The sequence below is a fragment of the Callospermophilus lateralis genome, chromosome 13 (genome assembly GCF_048772815.1).
Source record: "Callospermophilus lateralis isolate mCalLat2 chromosome 13, mCalLat2.hap1, whole genome shotgun sequence".
In the NCBI taxonomy this organism is placed as follows: Eukaryota; Metazoa; Chordata; class Mammalia; order Rodentia; family Sciuridae; genus Callospermophilus; species Callospermophilus lateralis.
Window position 1 is genome coordinate 42001858 of NC_135317.1, and position 18303 is coordinate 42020160.

Below are 18303 nucleotides of genomic sequence, written 5' to 3' on the forward strand. Positions count from 1 at the left end.
GCGAGCACTCTACCACTGAGCCACGACCCCAGCCCTAAATTTTTTTACATAAAGAAAAAGAGGATCAAATAATTGTCTTAATACTTAAAACTATGCATAAAAAATAAGAATATTATATTTGTGTATTACAGTACTAAAAGTACTTCACATCAATACTTCTTAATAACTAACTGAACTCAAGCTGAGTACAGATGTATAAATTAGGGCTCCTTTTCCTTTAGAAAAGATACAGTGAGAAAGCACTAAAGACAAAAGACTGGGAAACCAACTTAAACTGGCAGTACTACCATGGTGTGTAAGCATATCTGCTGAGGATCAAACCCAGGGTCTCACACGTGTGAGACTAGTGTTCTACCACTAAGCCACAACCCCAGCCCCACACCTGATATTTTTCTTTTTTTTTTTTTAAAGAGAGAGTGAGAGAGGGAGGGAGGGAGAGAGAGAAAAGTTTAATATTTATTTTTTAGTTATTGGCGGACACAACATCTTTGTTTGTATGTGGTGCTGACGATCGAACCCTGGCCGCAGGCATGCCAGGCCAGCGCGCTACCGCTTGAGCCACATCCCCAGCCCCTGATATTTTCAAAACAGTCTTTTATGAGCTGAGTGCTCAGTGGTAGAGCACTTGCCCAGCATTCATGAAGTCTTGGGTTTTATACCCAGCACTACAATAAAACAAAACAAAACCCAGTGGTTTTTTTTTTTTTTAATCTACCAAAATAGAGGTCTACTTCTAAACAGAAGATACCTGTTTAAAGCAAGTGCATCACCTTCATGCAATACTGCTACCTAACACACTCAAACCATAATCAGGTTTTCTCTTTCATGCCTGTTTGGGAAGACACTAGAATTTGATCTCTTATGGCTAAGAAAATTCACATTTCTGAAGAACACAATGAAGATGTCACCATAATTACTCAGTGAAGTAAAAATCTCCCAAAGCCTCTGTATTTTCCAAATGTAATTCCTTTAACAGGTTGGGATTTATAAACTTAAAATAACAAAGAATAAAACAAAGCAAAACAATAAACTCTGAATTATTTAAAGAAGACACTACAAAAATTAATGTTTTTTTTTCAAATTTCAAATCTAGCTTTTTTAAATTTTTTTTTTAGTTGTAGATGAATTGCATTCCTTTATATATTTGTTTACTTTTATGTGATGCTAAAGATCAAACCCAGTGCCTCACACATGCTAGGCAAGCACTCTGCCACTGAACTACAGCCCCAGCCCCGTTGTTGTTATTTTTATATTGTGGCAAAAAACATGCAACATAAAATTGACCATTTGACATACAGATAAGTAGTGTCACATATTTACATTATTATAAAACAGATCTCCAGAACTTTTTGGTCTTGCACGTCTGAAACTCCAGATCCATTAAATAACAACTCTTCCCCCATTCCAGCCTATTTTTTAATTTTTTTTAACTTTTTGGAGTAGTACTAAAGAAAGAACCCAGGGCACTCTATCACTGAGATACACTCACAGCCCTTTTTACTTTTTATTTTGAGACAGGGTCTCAAGTTGCCCTGTCTGGCGTTGAACTTATGATATTCCTGCAGTTTCCAGAGTTGCCGGGATCACAGTGGTGTGCCATTGTTTCCAGCCCGGCCTACTCTTTTACCAAAGAAAATCATAATGAAAAAGATAAAAAGTATAACTGTGTTATACTCCTTACTTTATTTTTCCATTATTGCTAATGACATACTACCCATTATTAAAACTAAAAAAAGGAAATTTGAAAACTAAAGAGTACCCAAGTCTCAAAAAAAATTACAAGACAGAAAAATCTTGCATGTATTTGTCCTAATTGTAAGTACAAAAATAACCTTTTCCTGAAATTTGACTTTGATTACCTTTGTACCTCCTGAAACATTAAATTTATTCAAGGCAAAGTACTATCATCTTTAATATACTGATCGAGATGAAAAACCAGAGTATATTCAAAAGCCAAGAAGAAAATTTTAAGAAAATCTATTAAGACTTTTTTTTCTTTCTTTCTTTCTTTTCTTTCTTTCTTTTTTTTTTTTTTTTTTGGTACAGGGGATCAAACCCAGGGATGCTTAACCACTGATCCACATCCCTAACCCTTTTGTTTTTATTTGGAGACAAGGTCTCACTAAGTTGCTGAGGCTGACTTTGAACTTGAGATCCTACCGAGTTGCTAGGATTACAGGCATACTCTACCATGCCCAGCTTCTATTAAGTATTATGTACAAACTTATCATGTATCAATACAGATGTTTAACAAATTATTGTTCAAGTTGAAAAAATCTTCATTAATTTTAACATTTATGACCTTGTTCTCATGGTCTTCAAACCTTGAAATTATTTTTGATTTATCATTCTTGAATTATCTTCAAAAATGAGTTACATTTCACTGCATAGTTTTTTCAATAGGTTGACTGAAGAACCACATATAATATAGATTTAGCACTTACTAAAAAACCACTCTTAGGTTTTCTTCCAATTTGTGTTTTATTTTTATAGACAAAATTCTAAGTGAATATAAATATTAAAATATAAAATAAGGATAATGAAAAAGAGGGGAAGAAACATAATTTTAAAAGAATATAAAAAAATTAAAATAGGACTAGGGATGTAGTTCAGTGATTCAGCACTTGCCTAGTATGCACAAGCCTTGCATTCCATCCCTAACACTGAAGAAGAAAGAAAGAAAGAAAGAAAGAAAAAGCAACAGTAGGAAAATAAGCAGTAAAACACAATTTTTTTTTTTTTTCAATTCTTAAGAGGAACAGTTTTCTCCTTTAGTAAGAGATCCTCAGCTAAGGGAATTACCACACTGAAATTAAAAAAAAAAAAAAAAAGATTCAATTAAACACTGAGCTCAAGCTAGCTCTACCTAGTTGAAAACAAATAAATCAACCTAAAATGATACTACTTTCATATACAAATATGATGCTGGTGACCTATCATTAATGGCAAATGGCAAATGTTGCTTGAAATTCTATTATTGTTATTATTACTTTGTTTTGTTTATTGAGAACTATATACATTCTTCCTGGTCTTGATTAGAACCAAGAAGATTGGTTTTTGATTCAGCTGGCCAAAATAATGAGAAATGCCATTCCAATTTTCAATGAAACTGAAAAAGAAAAATTACAATTTATACATTAAAATATAATATTTCCAAGTATCCCTTGTTAAGTTGTTCCCTACTTCAATCCCTCACTATATGCCAGGCCTGCTTTATTCTGAGGTGCTTCTTTACACACTGTGCACACTGAGAACAGAGGTGATAAGAAAGGAGATTAGCAAAGCATAATCAGTGAACAACACTCCCTGGTCCCTTTCTCTGCCTCCCAAGCATCTCCTTGTTTCAAAAAATATATACAGGTACTCAAATGGGTTAAATTTTGTATTAGAATTAATTCTTTCCAGCAATAGGCTGACCTTAATGATTTCCAGAATTTCCTTCCAGTTCTCACTCCTGTGATTCTGTTTATCTTTCCCTTCCTCTTTGTTGCAACTTTGAGAATTGGTCATTTACTAAGAAAAGTTATTTAGCTTTCACAGTCTAGGTATCATACTCAGGCCTAAAGACTTCATGAGCAGCTACAAGGAACCATACTGCAGAAAGCCAGTTTTAAAGCACATCCCTTCCAAGGGTTTCATCTGGATTACCCCACACATCTAGATCTTCATGGCAGCATGATGGATTCCCAAGAGACTGGGAACAAGGAAAGTTCAAGGTGGCATCATTGTGAGTCATAAATATATGAGAGAAATGGGGAAATATGAATATAGATTACACACTAACCAAAGGAATAATACTTGATTTTATGAAGTATGACAGTGACATTTCGTTTTATAAAAAAAATGTGCATTTTGTTTTGAGTTGCATACACAGAAGTAAGTAGGAGCAAAAAGCCATAATGTCTGAGATCTGCAGAGCTGCTCAAAAATACTTCAATGAAAAGAAAAAAAAAAAAGGAAAACAGATGAGGCAAGTGCTACAAAATCTTGATAATTAGTGTGTGCGAGTGCATGCATGTGTGTATATAGAGAAATAATTATTCTATTCTTGTATATGCTTGAAATCTTTCACATCAAAAGAACTTTAAAAATTATTTGGTGCTAACATAATTCAGTTAAGAACCAGATAATACAAAAAAAGTTGCCTGTTTAAAAAAAAAAAAAAAAAGAAAGAAAAATTTGCCTACTAACAGGCAAAATAAATGGTTCAACGTCTACATACTAAACTTTCTAAAAACGAAAAAACTCCTATAATTCATATGTTGACCTATGTATTCTTATTTCAAATAAGACTCTCATGTATCTGATTTCTAACTAGGGTGGATATAAGAAGAGTTGACAATGAGAAGGGGAAAATTATAGGGCATATTATTAATGGATCAACACATAAAGTCATTCAGGCAAGAAGAAAGCCAAGTCACAATATTTAATCCCCAACTATCTGTCACTCAGGATTTGTTAATGGCAACTCCTGCTTCCAATTTTTTGACATTATCTCCTATGGTGATTTTACTTTAGAACATAAACAAGAAAAATGTCATTTACAACTGGGAAATTATAAAACAAAAACTTAGAAGCTGACTCATAGTGGGGTATGGAGGGGGAGCATGGGAGGAATAGATGAATTCTAGATAGGGATGTGGGGTGGGAGGGAAAGGGAGGAGTTAGGGGATCAGCAAGGATGGTGAAAAGTGATGGACATCATTATCCAAAGTACATGTATGAAGACACGAACTGGGTGTCAACCTACTTTATATACAAACAGAGATATGAAAAATTGTCGTATATATGTGTAATAAGAATTGCAATGCAAAAAAAACCAAAGTTACATGTATAAAGACATGAATTGGCGTGAACATACTTTATATACAAAGATGAGAAACTGTGCTCTAGATGTTTAATAAGAATTGTAATGCATTCTGCTATCATGTATTTTTTTAAAAATCAAATAAAAAACAAACAAACAAAAAAAAAAAACCCAAAACTTAAAATTCCAGCTTCCCCTTGTGCAGCACCTGCCTTTAATTCATCAGCAGAACAAAGGTTGGAGGACCAAAAGGAAGCTCAACAGCTGTCAGGTCTTTGTACAAACAGGATGATGTACATTAGCCATACAATTGATTAGCAGAAGTTCTGAAAAGACAGGGCAGTCAGAACTACTAGTATTAAATGATTTTAATCACAAGGATCAAACACACAGAATTTTTGATCACACTTTAGTTTCCACAGCTTAATGATGATTTGATCATGAAAACAAGAATGATTTGATCATGTAAAATAAGTTCTTACTTACTGCTTCCCTGACTTGTTTATATAAAACTGAATGTAAGTCTAAAACACCAGGGAATTTACATCCCTTGACTTGAAGAAAATGAGACAAGTGGCCAATAAATTATGGTACCATCGAGTATTATTTTTAAAAACCAGTCACTTTGGTCATACATCATAGGGTTAATAAAGATGCCAGTTTGATTTAATAATCCATAGATATATAGTGTTGTATAATAAAAACAAATACGTCAGTGAAATGCTTCAGATACCACATACATTTAAATTAATATGTTCAGAATATTTTGACTGCTAAGAATTGAGTTCTAAATCATCAAATAATCATCATTCATGCACAGCATAGAGGATATTTCTTAGTTAACTAAAATAATCCATTAATTAGCACACAGATTACCTTTTTGGGGAGGAACCGGGGTACTGGGATTGAATTCAGAGGCACTTGGCCACTGAGCCATATTTTGTGCCTCCTGAGCACCACCAAACCTGGCCAGATTACCTTTTAATTTCTTTTACATTTCAAGTATGTGAAAGATTAAAACCAGTTATTTTTTATTTTTATCAAAAACTTCAAACATATAGAAAAATCCATAAACTTGCCATCCAGATTTAATAAATACCAGCATCTGATATATTTGAGATTTTTAAAGAAGCATTAGAAATATAAAGTTTTTCCTAGTTTCTTGATTTGGCCTTCTCACAAGTGCTCTATCTACTCTTCTACTTTATTCAAAACTTTCCCTTTCTCTCACAAACCTATCCTCTATTATTTCACAGAAATGTCTTCAAAAATCTATACTCCCAATGACCACTTCTTTCCTCTTGGTTAAAGCCTACTACAACCTAATTTCTGTCTACTTGACTCCTATTCAATTCCAAAACATATAAACCCAAGATTGCTTTTCAGGCTTCCTATTACTGGACCACTCAGCAACTTATGACTCACAGAGCTGGGTGTTGCTAGCCTGATGGTTCTCAGAATTGCAAATCATCATCTTTCAACAATAGGGATTTCTTTCAACTTTGGGGATCTTTTGTTCTGACTGTGCTGGCCCAGAAATATGGAGAAAATGACATGTGTGGAAGTTAGTGAGCCAGTACCCAAAGGGAAGGAACTGGAGACAGAAGGAAGGTTTGCTTTCAGATACAGAAAAGAAATTAATCCAGAATTAAAGGTCAGGCATTATAGTTATAAAAAACTCTGGACAATATTAGGAAATGAATGTACATTATGTGATTTAGGTTAAAATAAAATGTCTAACATATGGTAAAAACAAAACAAACAAAAAAAAACCTCTGGAAGATCCCAAATCACTACACACACACACACACACATACACACACACACACAAAAAAAAATTTCATTCTATTCTATTCTATTTTCACAGATAAAAAGTCTAAAGGTTATATACCAAAATGTTAATAATTAAATCATTAACCAATGATTGCATCTCTGAATGTAAAGATTATGGATAGGTTTTATGTTCCTTTTAATATTTATTTTGTTAATCTTATACAATGAACATGATTTTTTTTTTTAACGAGAAAAATGCCATGTTTTAATTTTTTAAAAAACAAAGGCTACATGCCTGTCATTCAGGGTAACAAAGAAGGGTGTTGCTAGGGAGATGTAGCTCCACAGAACACTTGGAGAAAACCTGAGGGAAGACGGTGGGTGTTAGCAGCTTGAAAAGAGAAAAGAAAAGCAGGCTGGGTGCATGGGGCCCAATTTTGGGAAAAAAGTGAGCTCACATGAACCAGTCTGGCCTGAGACAACATAAGACCTGCTGTTCTCCTGGGCCTTCCAGACAGCTATTGAGTCCTTTTCAGGTTCCCCATAAGATTCTGCTAAAATCCCACTACAGATGTGTATCCCAACTACCTGGCACCAGCAGGCACTCTAATGATGTCCTTTCTTACTGCTTCCCTGACTTCTAGTTCACTAGTGTTTTAAAAACAGTGAGCATCTGAGAATATTCCAAGAATATTTGGAGCAGGACACTGCAAACTCTCAAATTTCTACAACTCTGTGTTGACCTTTACAAGCTCCACTTTCCAGCCCAGATACTAGGCTCCAGTAAATGAGATACTAGTATTTTCCCTGAGCATCCCTTTGTATGTACTCTTTCTATAGCCCAGAATATGCTTCCATCCTAGGATCTGCCTATTCACCCTTTATGTCTAGCTCAAATGAAAAATCCTTGAGAATGCACTCTGAGCCAACTGGCTGCTTCATCCTACGGATACCTTATTTATTATGGATGTAACATTTTACAGCACTTCTTATTGGAATTATTATTAAAACATACGTCTAGGGGCTGGGGTTGTGGTTCAGTGGTAGAGCACTTGCCTAGCATGTGTGAGGCACTAAGTTCAATTCTCAGCATTGCATGTAAATAATTAAAATAAAGGTCCATTGACAACTAAAAAATATTTTTAAAAAATACATCTACTCTACTAAACTATGAGATATTTAAAGCCAGGAATTATGCAAATCCCTGTGCATCTAGAACAGTGCATAAACACAGTAGGTATTCAATAAATATTTGATAAATTAATAAATAATGTATTTGTTTGTACTATATATTTTTATAGATATCTCAAAAATATGTTTTAGGAGCTGAAAAACATGCACTAACTGATTCTAGTACCCTCCAACCTCTATATTCGGGCTGGCACATGCTAGGTAAGTGCTCTACCACTGACCCACCTACAGTCCTAACACTTGTGCTCTCTGAATGAAACCAATACAAAGTTTAAAAACAAACTGAAAAACAAAAAACAGTAAAGAACAGGTCAAATATATATTTGCAAACAGTAAGATTTCTGCCATCTTTACACTAAGAATATCGGAACTATGTCAATTTGGAATTAGCAACCTAGTCAAATAATAATTTGAAGAATACATGTTATGGAGGGGTTTTTGTTTTTCTTTCCCACAATGGTGGTGGTAGTGGAAAACTGTTATAATGTAAAAGTATTTAAAATATTTATCTTCCTTTCAAAATCAATTATAGTAAGAATAGTTGATAATCAGGGAGAATGGGAAATTTAAGATCAACTACAAGTAAACAGAATCAGCACATAATTCTCCTTTCCAAAAATTTTAACTTGTGTTTGTGCCTACCTATAGCCTACCTGAGCTAAAGTAGGAATTGAATTTTGGCCAGTCTGAGTATGCATATGAGCAGATTCTCTCTCTGCCACAGAATCAGTTATACTTCCATCCTGCCGAGATTCAATTGTTTCCATGGTCATTTGTCTGAAAAGACAATAAAAAGGAAGAAGCATTAAGGACCCATCTAAAGTATCAGGAAATACTGAGTACTGTTTTTACTTAGCTTTCTGATATTCATTTATGGCAGTCAATCATCCTCTTGTGGTTTTTCTTTTTTGTTTTTTTTCATTCAAGAAATTGGTTTAGTAGCAGAATTTTCACTCACCAAACTGAAGGCACATTCTCTGCCCAATGTTACCAAGGGAATGCTGCAATGTATTTTATGGGAATTAGCTTATTTTAAAAATTAAGTCTTAAAGTCTCCCTGATAATTATTTTGGGCATTGTATTTAGTATGAAAGAGTAATAATACTAGGTTTTCTACTTTACCTGAAAAGTATAAATATCCTATGAGTCTCAAGGTCTAACAACTGTTTTATATTACGGTGTGGAAAATTGCCCATTGTCTAAATTAAATGTCATAATAATGTGTCTTGCTTTGTCAGCAAGTAGTTTCTGACAAACAAGCCTCCCAAACAAATTCAATCAGTGAGGGCTAACCACTTTCCTCCAGCTCCCCAGTTATTCAGAGAAGAATCTAATTTTTCCAGGAAAAACTTCTGAAATGATTTTAGTTTGATTCTGAATTCAATTTAAGTTAATGGTTTCTATGTAGAGTCTAGAAGGTCAACCATATAATAACAAATTTTATTTTATTAAGAAAAAATGTAGAGGCTGGGGATGTGGCTCAAGCGGTAGCACGCTCGCCTGGCATGCGTGCAGCCCGGGTTCGATCCTCGGCATCACATAAAAATAAAATAAAGATGTTGTGTCCACCGAAAACTAAAAAATAAATATTAAAAAATTTAAAAAAAGAAAAAATGTAAAATGCAAACAAAATAAATTTAAAAATTTAAATTGTTATACAACTACTCTCTGCTGCCATATCTTTTCAAATGTCAGTAGTATGATACATTTTTTCACCTTAGTGGTCTAAATATATATCACAAAGTATGAAGCCTACTTAAGACATTGAATTTAAAAATTCAAATTGTTTTCACCAGATTTAATTAGTTACCAGATCCTTCATCTACTGTCTTTCATTTACTGCCTTCATTTGCATTTCAGTAAGCACTACCTGAAGCTAGCTTTGCATTCTCAAACCTGTCTGTTATAGGCTATGCTATATAGCCTACATTTTAATACCTACAAATTTGCAGGAATTGTGCAAAAAAAAAAAAGTGTCTAGCCAATGGTGGAAAAAATGTACATCCCTTAATACTTTCCAATGCCTTTACCTCTTTTCTTATTACTGCCTGGCATGACCTCTCCAGTTCTGGGTACATATAACATGCATAAAATAGGTATATATCATCATGCATAAAATGTTAATTCCTACTGCTCTATTTTTGCTAATATGAACTCCAAAGAGAATGCTGTAAGAGTTTTGTAGGATACAAAAAAAGTATTATCCACAAAAGGAGATAAATAAGTGGGTGAACACTTATTTAAATGTTTTTGTTTTCTGTATATTTTGGTGGTGCTGGAGAGCAAACTCAGGGCCTCCCACATGTTAGGCAAGCTCTCTTAACACTGAGCTATATCCCTAGCCCTCAAAATCCTTTACCTATAGAGTTTAAAGAGTTTCTTCTGTCCCTCCCTCCCTCCCTTCCCCTCTCCCTCTCCCTCTTCCTCTTCCTCCCCCTCTCTCTCTCTTAAACCCAGGAGCTCTCTAGAACTGAGCAACATCCCCAGCCTTTTTTTTTTTTTTTTTTTTTTGTGACAAGGTCTAGCTAAATTGCTAAGGCTGGCCTCCAACTTTCAAACCTCCTGCCTCAGCTTCCCATGTCACTGGAATTACAAGTATGTACTATGACACCCATCTAAGAGTTTTTTTCCCTATAGAAAAATCTCAGAAGTGTGAAGATACTAGTGTGCCTTGAGAAGGGTGGAGAGTGAAGGCAGCATTTACCAAAAAGTATCTGACCACCCCCACAAAAAAAACCTTTTTCCATTAAACATACCCTAGTAGGAGTATTTTGGCAACGATTCTAAGAATATTGTGCTATTTTTACACCTTTGTTAAAAGTTCTAAGATTCTGCCAAAACCTGAGTCTCAACTCAAAAATTACATGCTAAAAGGCCTCCCCTAATAAACTGATTGATTCAGCATCATCTACATAATAGGCTCTATATACAAAAGTGGGTAAGCTGTGGGCCCTTGTCCTAAAGGAATTCATTTACCAGATGGTCCTTGATTTCTCAAATTATTTGTTTTTAAAAATGCAGATTTCCAAACTTACTTCACCAAACTTTCTGGGGAAATCTAATTTTTTGTATCCATGTAATTCCAACAAGTCTTAAAATTTAAGACTCACTTGGCTTATTGGTAGACTAGTAATAAATATTAAAATATTTAAATTATGTGAAGCCTGTTATGCATAAAATGCTTAGAAAAACAGACAGGAATGATGGAGTCTGCCTGAGAATGGAGCCAAGTAGAAAAGGATAGATGGGTATGATAGGAAGGAAAGTCTAGATTTTGGGAAACAGGACAGTTGACTGGAGTAGAAAATTTGCATGAGACTCATCAGGGAAGAGACAGAGTAGGACTGGTAGAAATAGGGTTAGAAAGGGTCAAGGGAACCAGATATGAATACCTTTCAATGATTTAGAAAAAAATTTTTACTTCAGATGCCTCCTCTACTCTAGGCCCTTCAATATCTTCAGTCAGTCTATATTGTATGAAATATCAACTATTTGGTGTTAACATAATTCAGTTAAGAACCAGATAATACAAAAAAGTTGCCTATTAAAAAAAAAAGTTTTAAAAAGAAAAAATTTCCTATTAACAGGCAAAATAAATGGTTCAATGTCCACATACTAAAACTAAAACTTGAGAACTTTCTATGGTTCATGTATTAACCCATGTATTCTTATTTCAAATAAGACTCTCATTTATCTGATTCCTAACTAGAGTGGATATAAGAAGAGTTGACAATGAGAAGAGGAAAATTATAGGGCATATAATTAATGGATCAAGAATTCCAACTCTGTGGCTGTAGCACTTTGGGTCCATGTAAGATAAAATTGCCTATAGCTCTTTTTTTTTTTTTTTTTTTGGTACCAGGGATTAAAACAGGGGTGCTTAGCCACTGGGCCACATCCCCAATCCTTTTATTTATTTATTTATTTATTTTATTTTTGAGACAAGGTCTCGCTAACTTGCCAATTTAAGGCCTCACTGAGTTCCTGAAATTTTGCCATCCTCCTGCCTCAGTCTTCTGATCTTGAGTGGCTGGGATTACAGGCATGTGCCACCACAACCAGATGCCTAGTTCTTTATACTCAAGAAATTGAAGGAAGTGAGGTACCAAGTCATATTGATATTTGCAATGACTGTCATAAATCATCGAGAAATGTTAGCCCAGCATGCTTATAATCCCAGAAACTCGGGAGGCTAAAACAAGAGGATCCCAAGTTCGAGGCTAGCCTTGACATCCTGGTGAGACCCTATCTCAAAAATAAAATAAAAAATAAAAAGAGCTGAGGATGTTCCCTGGAGGTACAGTACCCCTGGGTTCAATCCCTAGTACCACACACACACACACACACACACACACACACAAGTTAATAATGCTTAGTTTACTTTAAGGACAGAATGGTACACACACAATAGAATTTAAGACAACCACCATCAAAAAAAAAATAAGTTTTAATGCTTAAGAAGATAAAGCTAAACTATTAAGAGCTCAATTTTTTAGATATAATAAAAGACTTTATAATTTATCAAGCAGATTTCAAAATGTTTCACATATGAAAGTGTTTTCATATATACTATCTCATGTAATAACCTTAATTATCATCTTGGGTAGTCTCCAGATTTCAATCTTTTACTCTATGCTCCATTCCTTTTTTTTAATCTACATAATATAACTTCTTAAGTCCTAAATGCAGATAATTGCCAAATCTGTATTTATGCACATCTCCCTCCTGTTGAGTTTTTCATAACTGGAGTTTTCACAACACCTATCCCTTTCCTCATAATCCTTACCATGCTTTCAAGCTCCAAAACTAGAATCATGTCCATGTCAGAACCAAGACAACTGTAAAAAAAAAAACAAACCCCCTCAAATTTAAACATTAACCAAATCAGGATGCAAGGAGACCTCAAGTAAAGGCATAAATGGAAGGTCAGCAGCTATGCCCATTCATCTTCCTTACCAGACTACCACTTGTATTAATTCTTTACAACCTCTTATTCCAACAATGAACTGCACAGTTAAACTGCTGCCCTTTACAATTGCTGCCATCCACTATGAAGATCATAAATCAGTCACTAAATCTCTTCCTAAGCCATGGCTAAATTTTGATGCCCCAGCACTTATGCCAGAATCACATCCATTAACATTTCACATTCCATCACTGCCCAAGATAAAAGCTCCTCTCATATTTCATTTTCACTTTCATAACTAGTGCTTTCATCCTCTCCCATAACAAATCCTACTGCTCTTCCATACCTTTGTAGTGTAGTATCTAGACTCCCAAAGGCCCCTTACAGTCATCTCAGGAGGGAACTGCTCAACCTTCCATACTCAGGATCAGAATGTTGACCTGGCTTCCACTGTAGACTTGGTTCCTCACTACTGCTCCCAGCTGTTCCTCCTTTACTTCTTCATAACACCCTTATTTCACTGAGGCTCAAAGTCAGCTGCACCATCTTGTACCTGTCCATATGAAAATCACCATCTTCTATTCACTTCCAGAATATAAACTGAAAATTTTGATCCCTAATTTAGAAGGCTTCCTTTCCACCATTCTGTGTATGTTCAACATTTAAAGGAAGGGATTCATCCCTCTCACTGAGTGTGGTAGATGAAACACTGGACCTTGTCTGTGGGCAAAACTGTTCCAGCCTAAAATATTTGATTCCAACACCCCACTGTCACTACAACATCCTAACTTTTCAGCTTAAATCTTTCATCCATTATTCCCACCACACCTATTATTCCACCGCACTTAGAGTTCCAGAGCACTTTCTCCCTTTCCATCAGTCTCCTTTCTTCATTCCTCCACCATATTCAGCTAGCATGATTTCTCATTTTAACTGCTTTTCCCAATCCCCTAAATTCTCTTGTCCCTTTTCTTCATGCTGTATCTTAGGAAATACCAATCTGGAAAAAATTAACTCTCTGTCACCTGTATTCCTGAACCAAGAATGAAGAACAGTAATTAATAAAATTAAAAAACAATATTACTGAAGCAATGGAATTGGTGGTTTTCAACCTCAAATGGGCAGTAATCTTATTGAGCTTCTCTAATCAGCTTAAACTCCCACTGTCCCCAACTTTTTCATATTTTCTCCCTCTTCTCAAATCCCTGAATTTATCTAATTATTTTTTTAGAGAATTTTTTAATATTTATTTTTTATTTTTTAGTTATCAGCGGACACAACATCTTTGTTTGTATGTGGTGCTGAGAATCGAACCCAGGCCTCACGCATGCCAGGCAAGCGCGCTACCGCTTAAGCCACATCCTCAGCCCAAATTTACCTAATTGTACTTTAACTAAGATTTTGCCTCCTGATTTTAATCAAAACTCCCTCAACTTCCCTGCCACCAAATCAACAGTTACATCTACATCCTTCATTTTTCCTTGGCTCCTACTTCCTTCCAACTCTTAAATTTCTGTATCTGTTCTTTAGATCACATGCCCTTTTTTGCTCTTTTCAGGTGCATAATACAATAAATTATCCTCTCACCTCGATAGTGGTTTCCTCCTGTAAGACTTAAATACCTCCAAGTCTCTCCCCACCTTAGATACACAAGCAAGCACGTGCACACACACACACATCACCCACATTCAAAAATTCACTGCCTCTCTTCTACCTCTCCCTGATGACCTACTTGAAAGAACTGCCAATGCTATCTCCATTTCTTCACCTCCCACCTTTTACTAGACAACCCCAAATTTGCCTCAGTCTCTCTAAAAACGCTCTAAAAAACATAACTCATTTGTCACTAAATCCAACGCACTTAAGTTCTATGTTGTTTGACACCTCAGCAGCATTAAGTTGTGGATATATTCCTTCCTGAACTCTATTTTGATGTCCCTAGAATGCATTTTCCAGTTCTGACCAAATCTCTGATGATTCCTCCACAAGCTGCTTTGCCAATTCCTTCCCTTACTTGATGTTAATCCTTCAATCTTCAGGGATCTGTCTAGCTTTCTTGGCTCACTTTCAAATCTCTCCCTGCTTAATGTCATTCATTTCTTTGGATTCAATACAAGTTTTAAACCTGTAACTCTTAAATCTACATTTCTAGCCCAGTAGTCTTTCCTGAATTCCAAAATTCAAAAGCCTGTTTAACATTTACACATACAGATGTTTTATAGGTACCTCAAAGTCAGTGAACACACAAAATCCTAAACACACATGTTCTATCTCCTGAGATTACTCCCTCAAGAAATGGGACCCCACCATCCAGAAAACTGCTATACCCGATACTTCCTTCCTTTTATTCCCCACAGTTTTATCACCAGATACAACAATTCTACTCTCTAAAGTACAATTAAGCCTCCTTCAGTACCTTCTCACTGCCATTATTCTATCTCCTGATTTCGATCCATGTCAATAATTATCTTTCTAAAACATACATTTGATTAAAACACTTCTCTGTTTAAACTCTTCAGAAGCCCTATAATGACTATGAGATAAAATCCACTTGCCACTTCTTTTAATCATAACTACCATTTATTTAGTATTTGCCATATGGTAAATGTAGTTTTGGTCCTCAAAAACTCTATTAAATCATTTAATTAGTTCTTCTTTTAGAGATAAGGAAAAGGAGACCTAAGGAGGTTAAGAATCTGATCTCACAACAGGGGCAAAAACTGGCATAGCTAGGTTTTGAACCCAAGTCTTTTCCCAAATTGCCATTTAACTCCTTTCACATATGATTCCACTTTACTTTCACAGCTTCATCTTCAGTTATTCCATTCTTTCCCACACTCTTTATTCTATTCTCCTAATAAGCCATTTTTTTTCAAATATACATCTTATTCCCCCAATTCTAATCATTGACGTGTTTCTGCTTTCTTCCTGGAATGGCCTTCATCCCTTCTTTGTCCAACAGGCAAATTCATTCCAGTTTTTTGTGGCCTAGTTCAAGACACTATCTTTCAAAAGCCTATTCTAAAAGCCCTTAGCAGAATCAGTTACTCTCCTGAGTTCCCAATACGATTTGTGCAATACTTCCATTACAGCACTTGCCTAGCATACACTTTTGTTAGCACAGTACTAACACTTGTATGAATAATTTAGGGACGAATATCACATCTGATATTTCCATGTATGCCCAGTGCCTAGTACAGCTGCAATGGTTATTGTAATCTTCATTCAGATATGCTTTGTTGTTCACACTGGGCTCCAATTTTAACTCATTTGTATTATTTTAGAACAGCTAGTATGGTGCTCAGTCTATGTCATTCAGTAAAAATTTGATGCTAAAATCAGTTTATTTGAAGGTAAGTTCAACTCTAAATACATATCCTATCATTTAAAATACATATCCTATCATTTTCAAGCAAGTTTATTGTGCTAATATATATCCAACTGTTCTCCAGAACAACCTCCTAAACCCACTGAAAATCAAGCCCAAGACAGGGCTCAGGGCCCAAGATTAAACAATATATAAGTGTTCGCTGGGGCATAGTGGTGCACCCCTGAAATCCCAGCAACTCCTAAGGTTGAGGCAGGAGGACTGCAAGTTCAAGTCCAGCCTGGATAACTTAGTAAGTACAGCCTCAAAATAAAAAATAAAAAAGGAACCTTGGACGTAGTTCTAGCTCAGTGGTACAGCACCCCTGGGTTCAATTTCTAGTTCAAAATTTTTTTCTTAAATGCTTAACATGGGTTAAGCACCGAACTAAACATTTTATTTTCTTTCTTTCTTTTCTTTTTGAGACAGGGGTCTTGCTAAATTGTCCAATCCTCCCACCTCAGCCACCCCAGTAACTGGAATTGTAGATTCATGTCACCATGCCTGGCTTTTTCAGGCATTTTTAAGCACTATCTCAGGAGGCAATATAAGACCCAGAACTCAGCTATACATGATGAACATAAAACATTAACATTTGTCAATCAGCCTTAACTGTTCCATACAGAATTTATTTACAGAGTTAAGAGAAAGATCTATTAATTTTTTCATTGTATACTTTATAGCTAAATGTACTAAAATTGAAGAGAGGCATCACAGAATATACAGGCCAAAAATCTCACTTTCTATAACAGCAGAGTAATCTTTAAATTAATAAATTATAGTTTTTTTTTAATCTTAAACAACAATCTTTATCAGAGGGGGAAAGAACCAATTAGCAATTATATATTACAAAATACGTAAAAATAAGAAGAAACTATAAAATACACAAAAGTACATTAAGTATTATAACTAACATCAACTAGAATACTGGCAAATATTTGGTTTCACAGTTCTTAAAAATAGGCAAGAATTTGCTAAAATTGGCATATTTAAACTTGAATTTGCAATCCTTCCACCTCAACAATATTCTTTTCTTATGAGTTAAATATTTCTTCTGATATCTCCCCTTTTTCTCCTTTGATGGAAAAGAAATATCCCAACCTGCTATGAATATACTAAGATCCAGTTAAATAAAAGGTTAAAATAACTAATAAAAGGTTAAAATAACAGGATTCTCCATTATAACTAGTTTAAAAGATTTCCACGGTGAACTACTTTCCATAACAAATACATGTAGAATTGTATTTGTTATCCTGTTACCTTCTATACTTCTTATTCTGTTATTTTTTGAGGACTGTAAAAGAACATCTACATAATACTGTAATAATTCCCCAAATACTAAAGTACAACAATAAAGTACTATTTGTACAATATAATACAAAATAGGTAGACAACCTATATATAACATACTTTTTTTTTTTTTAAGAATTTTAATATTTATTTTTTAGTTTTTGGCGGACACAACATCTTTGTTTGTACGTGGTGCTGAGGATCGAACTCCGGCCGCACGCATGCCAGGTGAGCGCGCTACCGCTTGAGCTACATCCCCAGCCCCTGCATTCACTTCTTAAAGTATGTTATATAGGGCCTGGGGATGTGGCTCACGCGGTAACGCGCTCGCCTGGCATGCACCGGGCGCTGGGTTCGATCCTCAGCACCACAAAAAAATAAAATAAAGATGTTGTGTTCACCGAAAAATAAGAAAATAAATATTTTTTAAAAAGAAGCAAATGCAAAGGAATACACTCATACAAATATTTATAATTATAAAAACCAAAGCAATTAATCATGAAAGCTACTTAGGCATGTCTATATGTGCATAACAAATATATAAACAGGAGGAAAAACAAGAAGGAAAAAGGAAAAACATTTTAAGGAATGCTATCAGTACTTGAGAATGTGTGTGTTTCTTTCTGTATACTGGGGACTGAACCCAGCAGAACTTTACCACTGAGCTACATCCCCAACCTGTACTTAATTTTAAATTTTGAGACGGGGGGTCTCACCAAGTTGATTAGGGCCTTGCTAAATTGCTGAGGTTGGCCTCCAGGAAAGTGTTTTTTTTAAAAAAGAAGTTAGAAGCAAAGAAGAGAAAGGAAAAGACAGGCCAAAAAAATCTAAGTGAAAAATAGGACAAAGACAGTGTCTTAATTATAATTAATGTGTTCAATAAACTAATACAATTCTAAAATCTCAGTTGTTTCCAATTTGTAAAAACAAATTACATGGCACTGCAACTATATTACCTTTGCAAAAACT

At 35.0% G+C, this 18303-nt stretch overlaps 1 protein-coding gene across 20 annotated transcripts in view; it reads right to left on the bottom strand.

Moving 5' to 3' along the window:
• Crem (cAMP responsive element modulator) overlaps positions 1–18303 on the bottom strand; it is a 75860-nt gene that overhangs the window by 47641 nt on the left and 9916 nt on the right. For all 20 annotated transcript variants that reach the window (XM_076832307.1, XM_076832300.1, XM_076832298.1 and 17 more), the window contains one exon: positions 8425–8548. In XM_076832307.1, coding sequence (XP_076688422.1) covers positions 8425–8548 — 124 coding nt within the window. The remainder of the gene's footprint in view (positions 1–8424; positions 8549–18303) is intronic.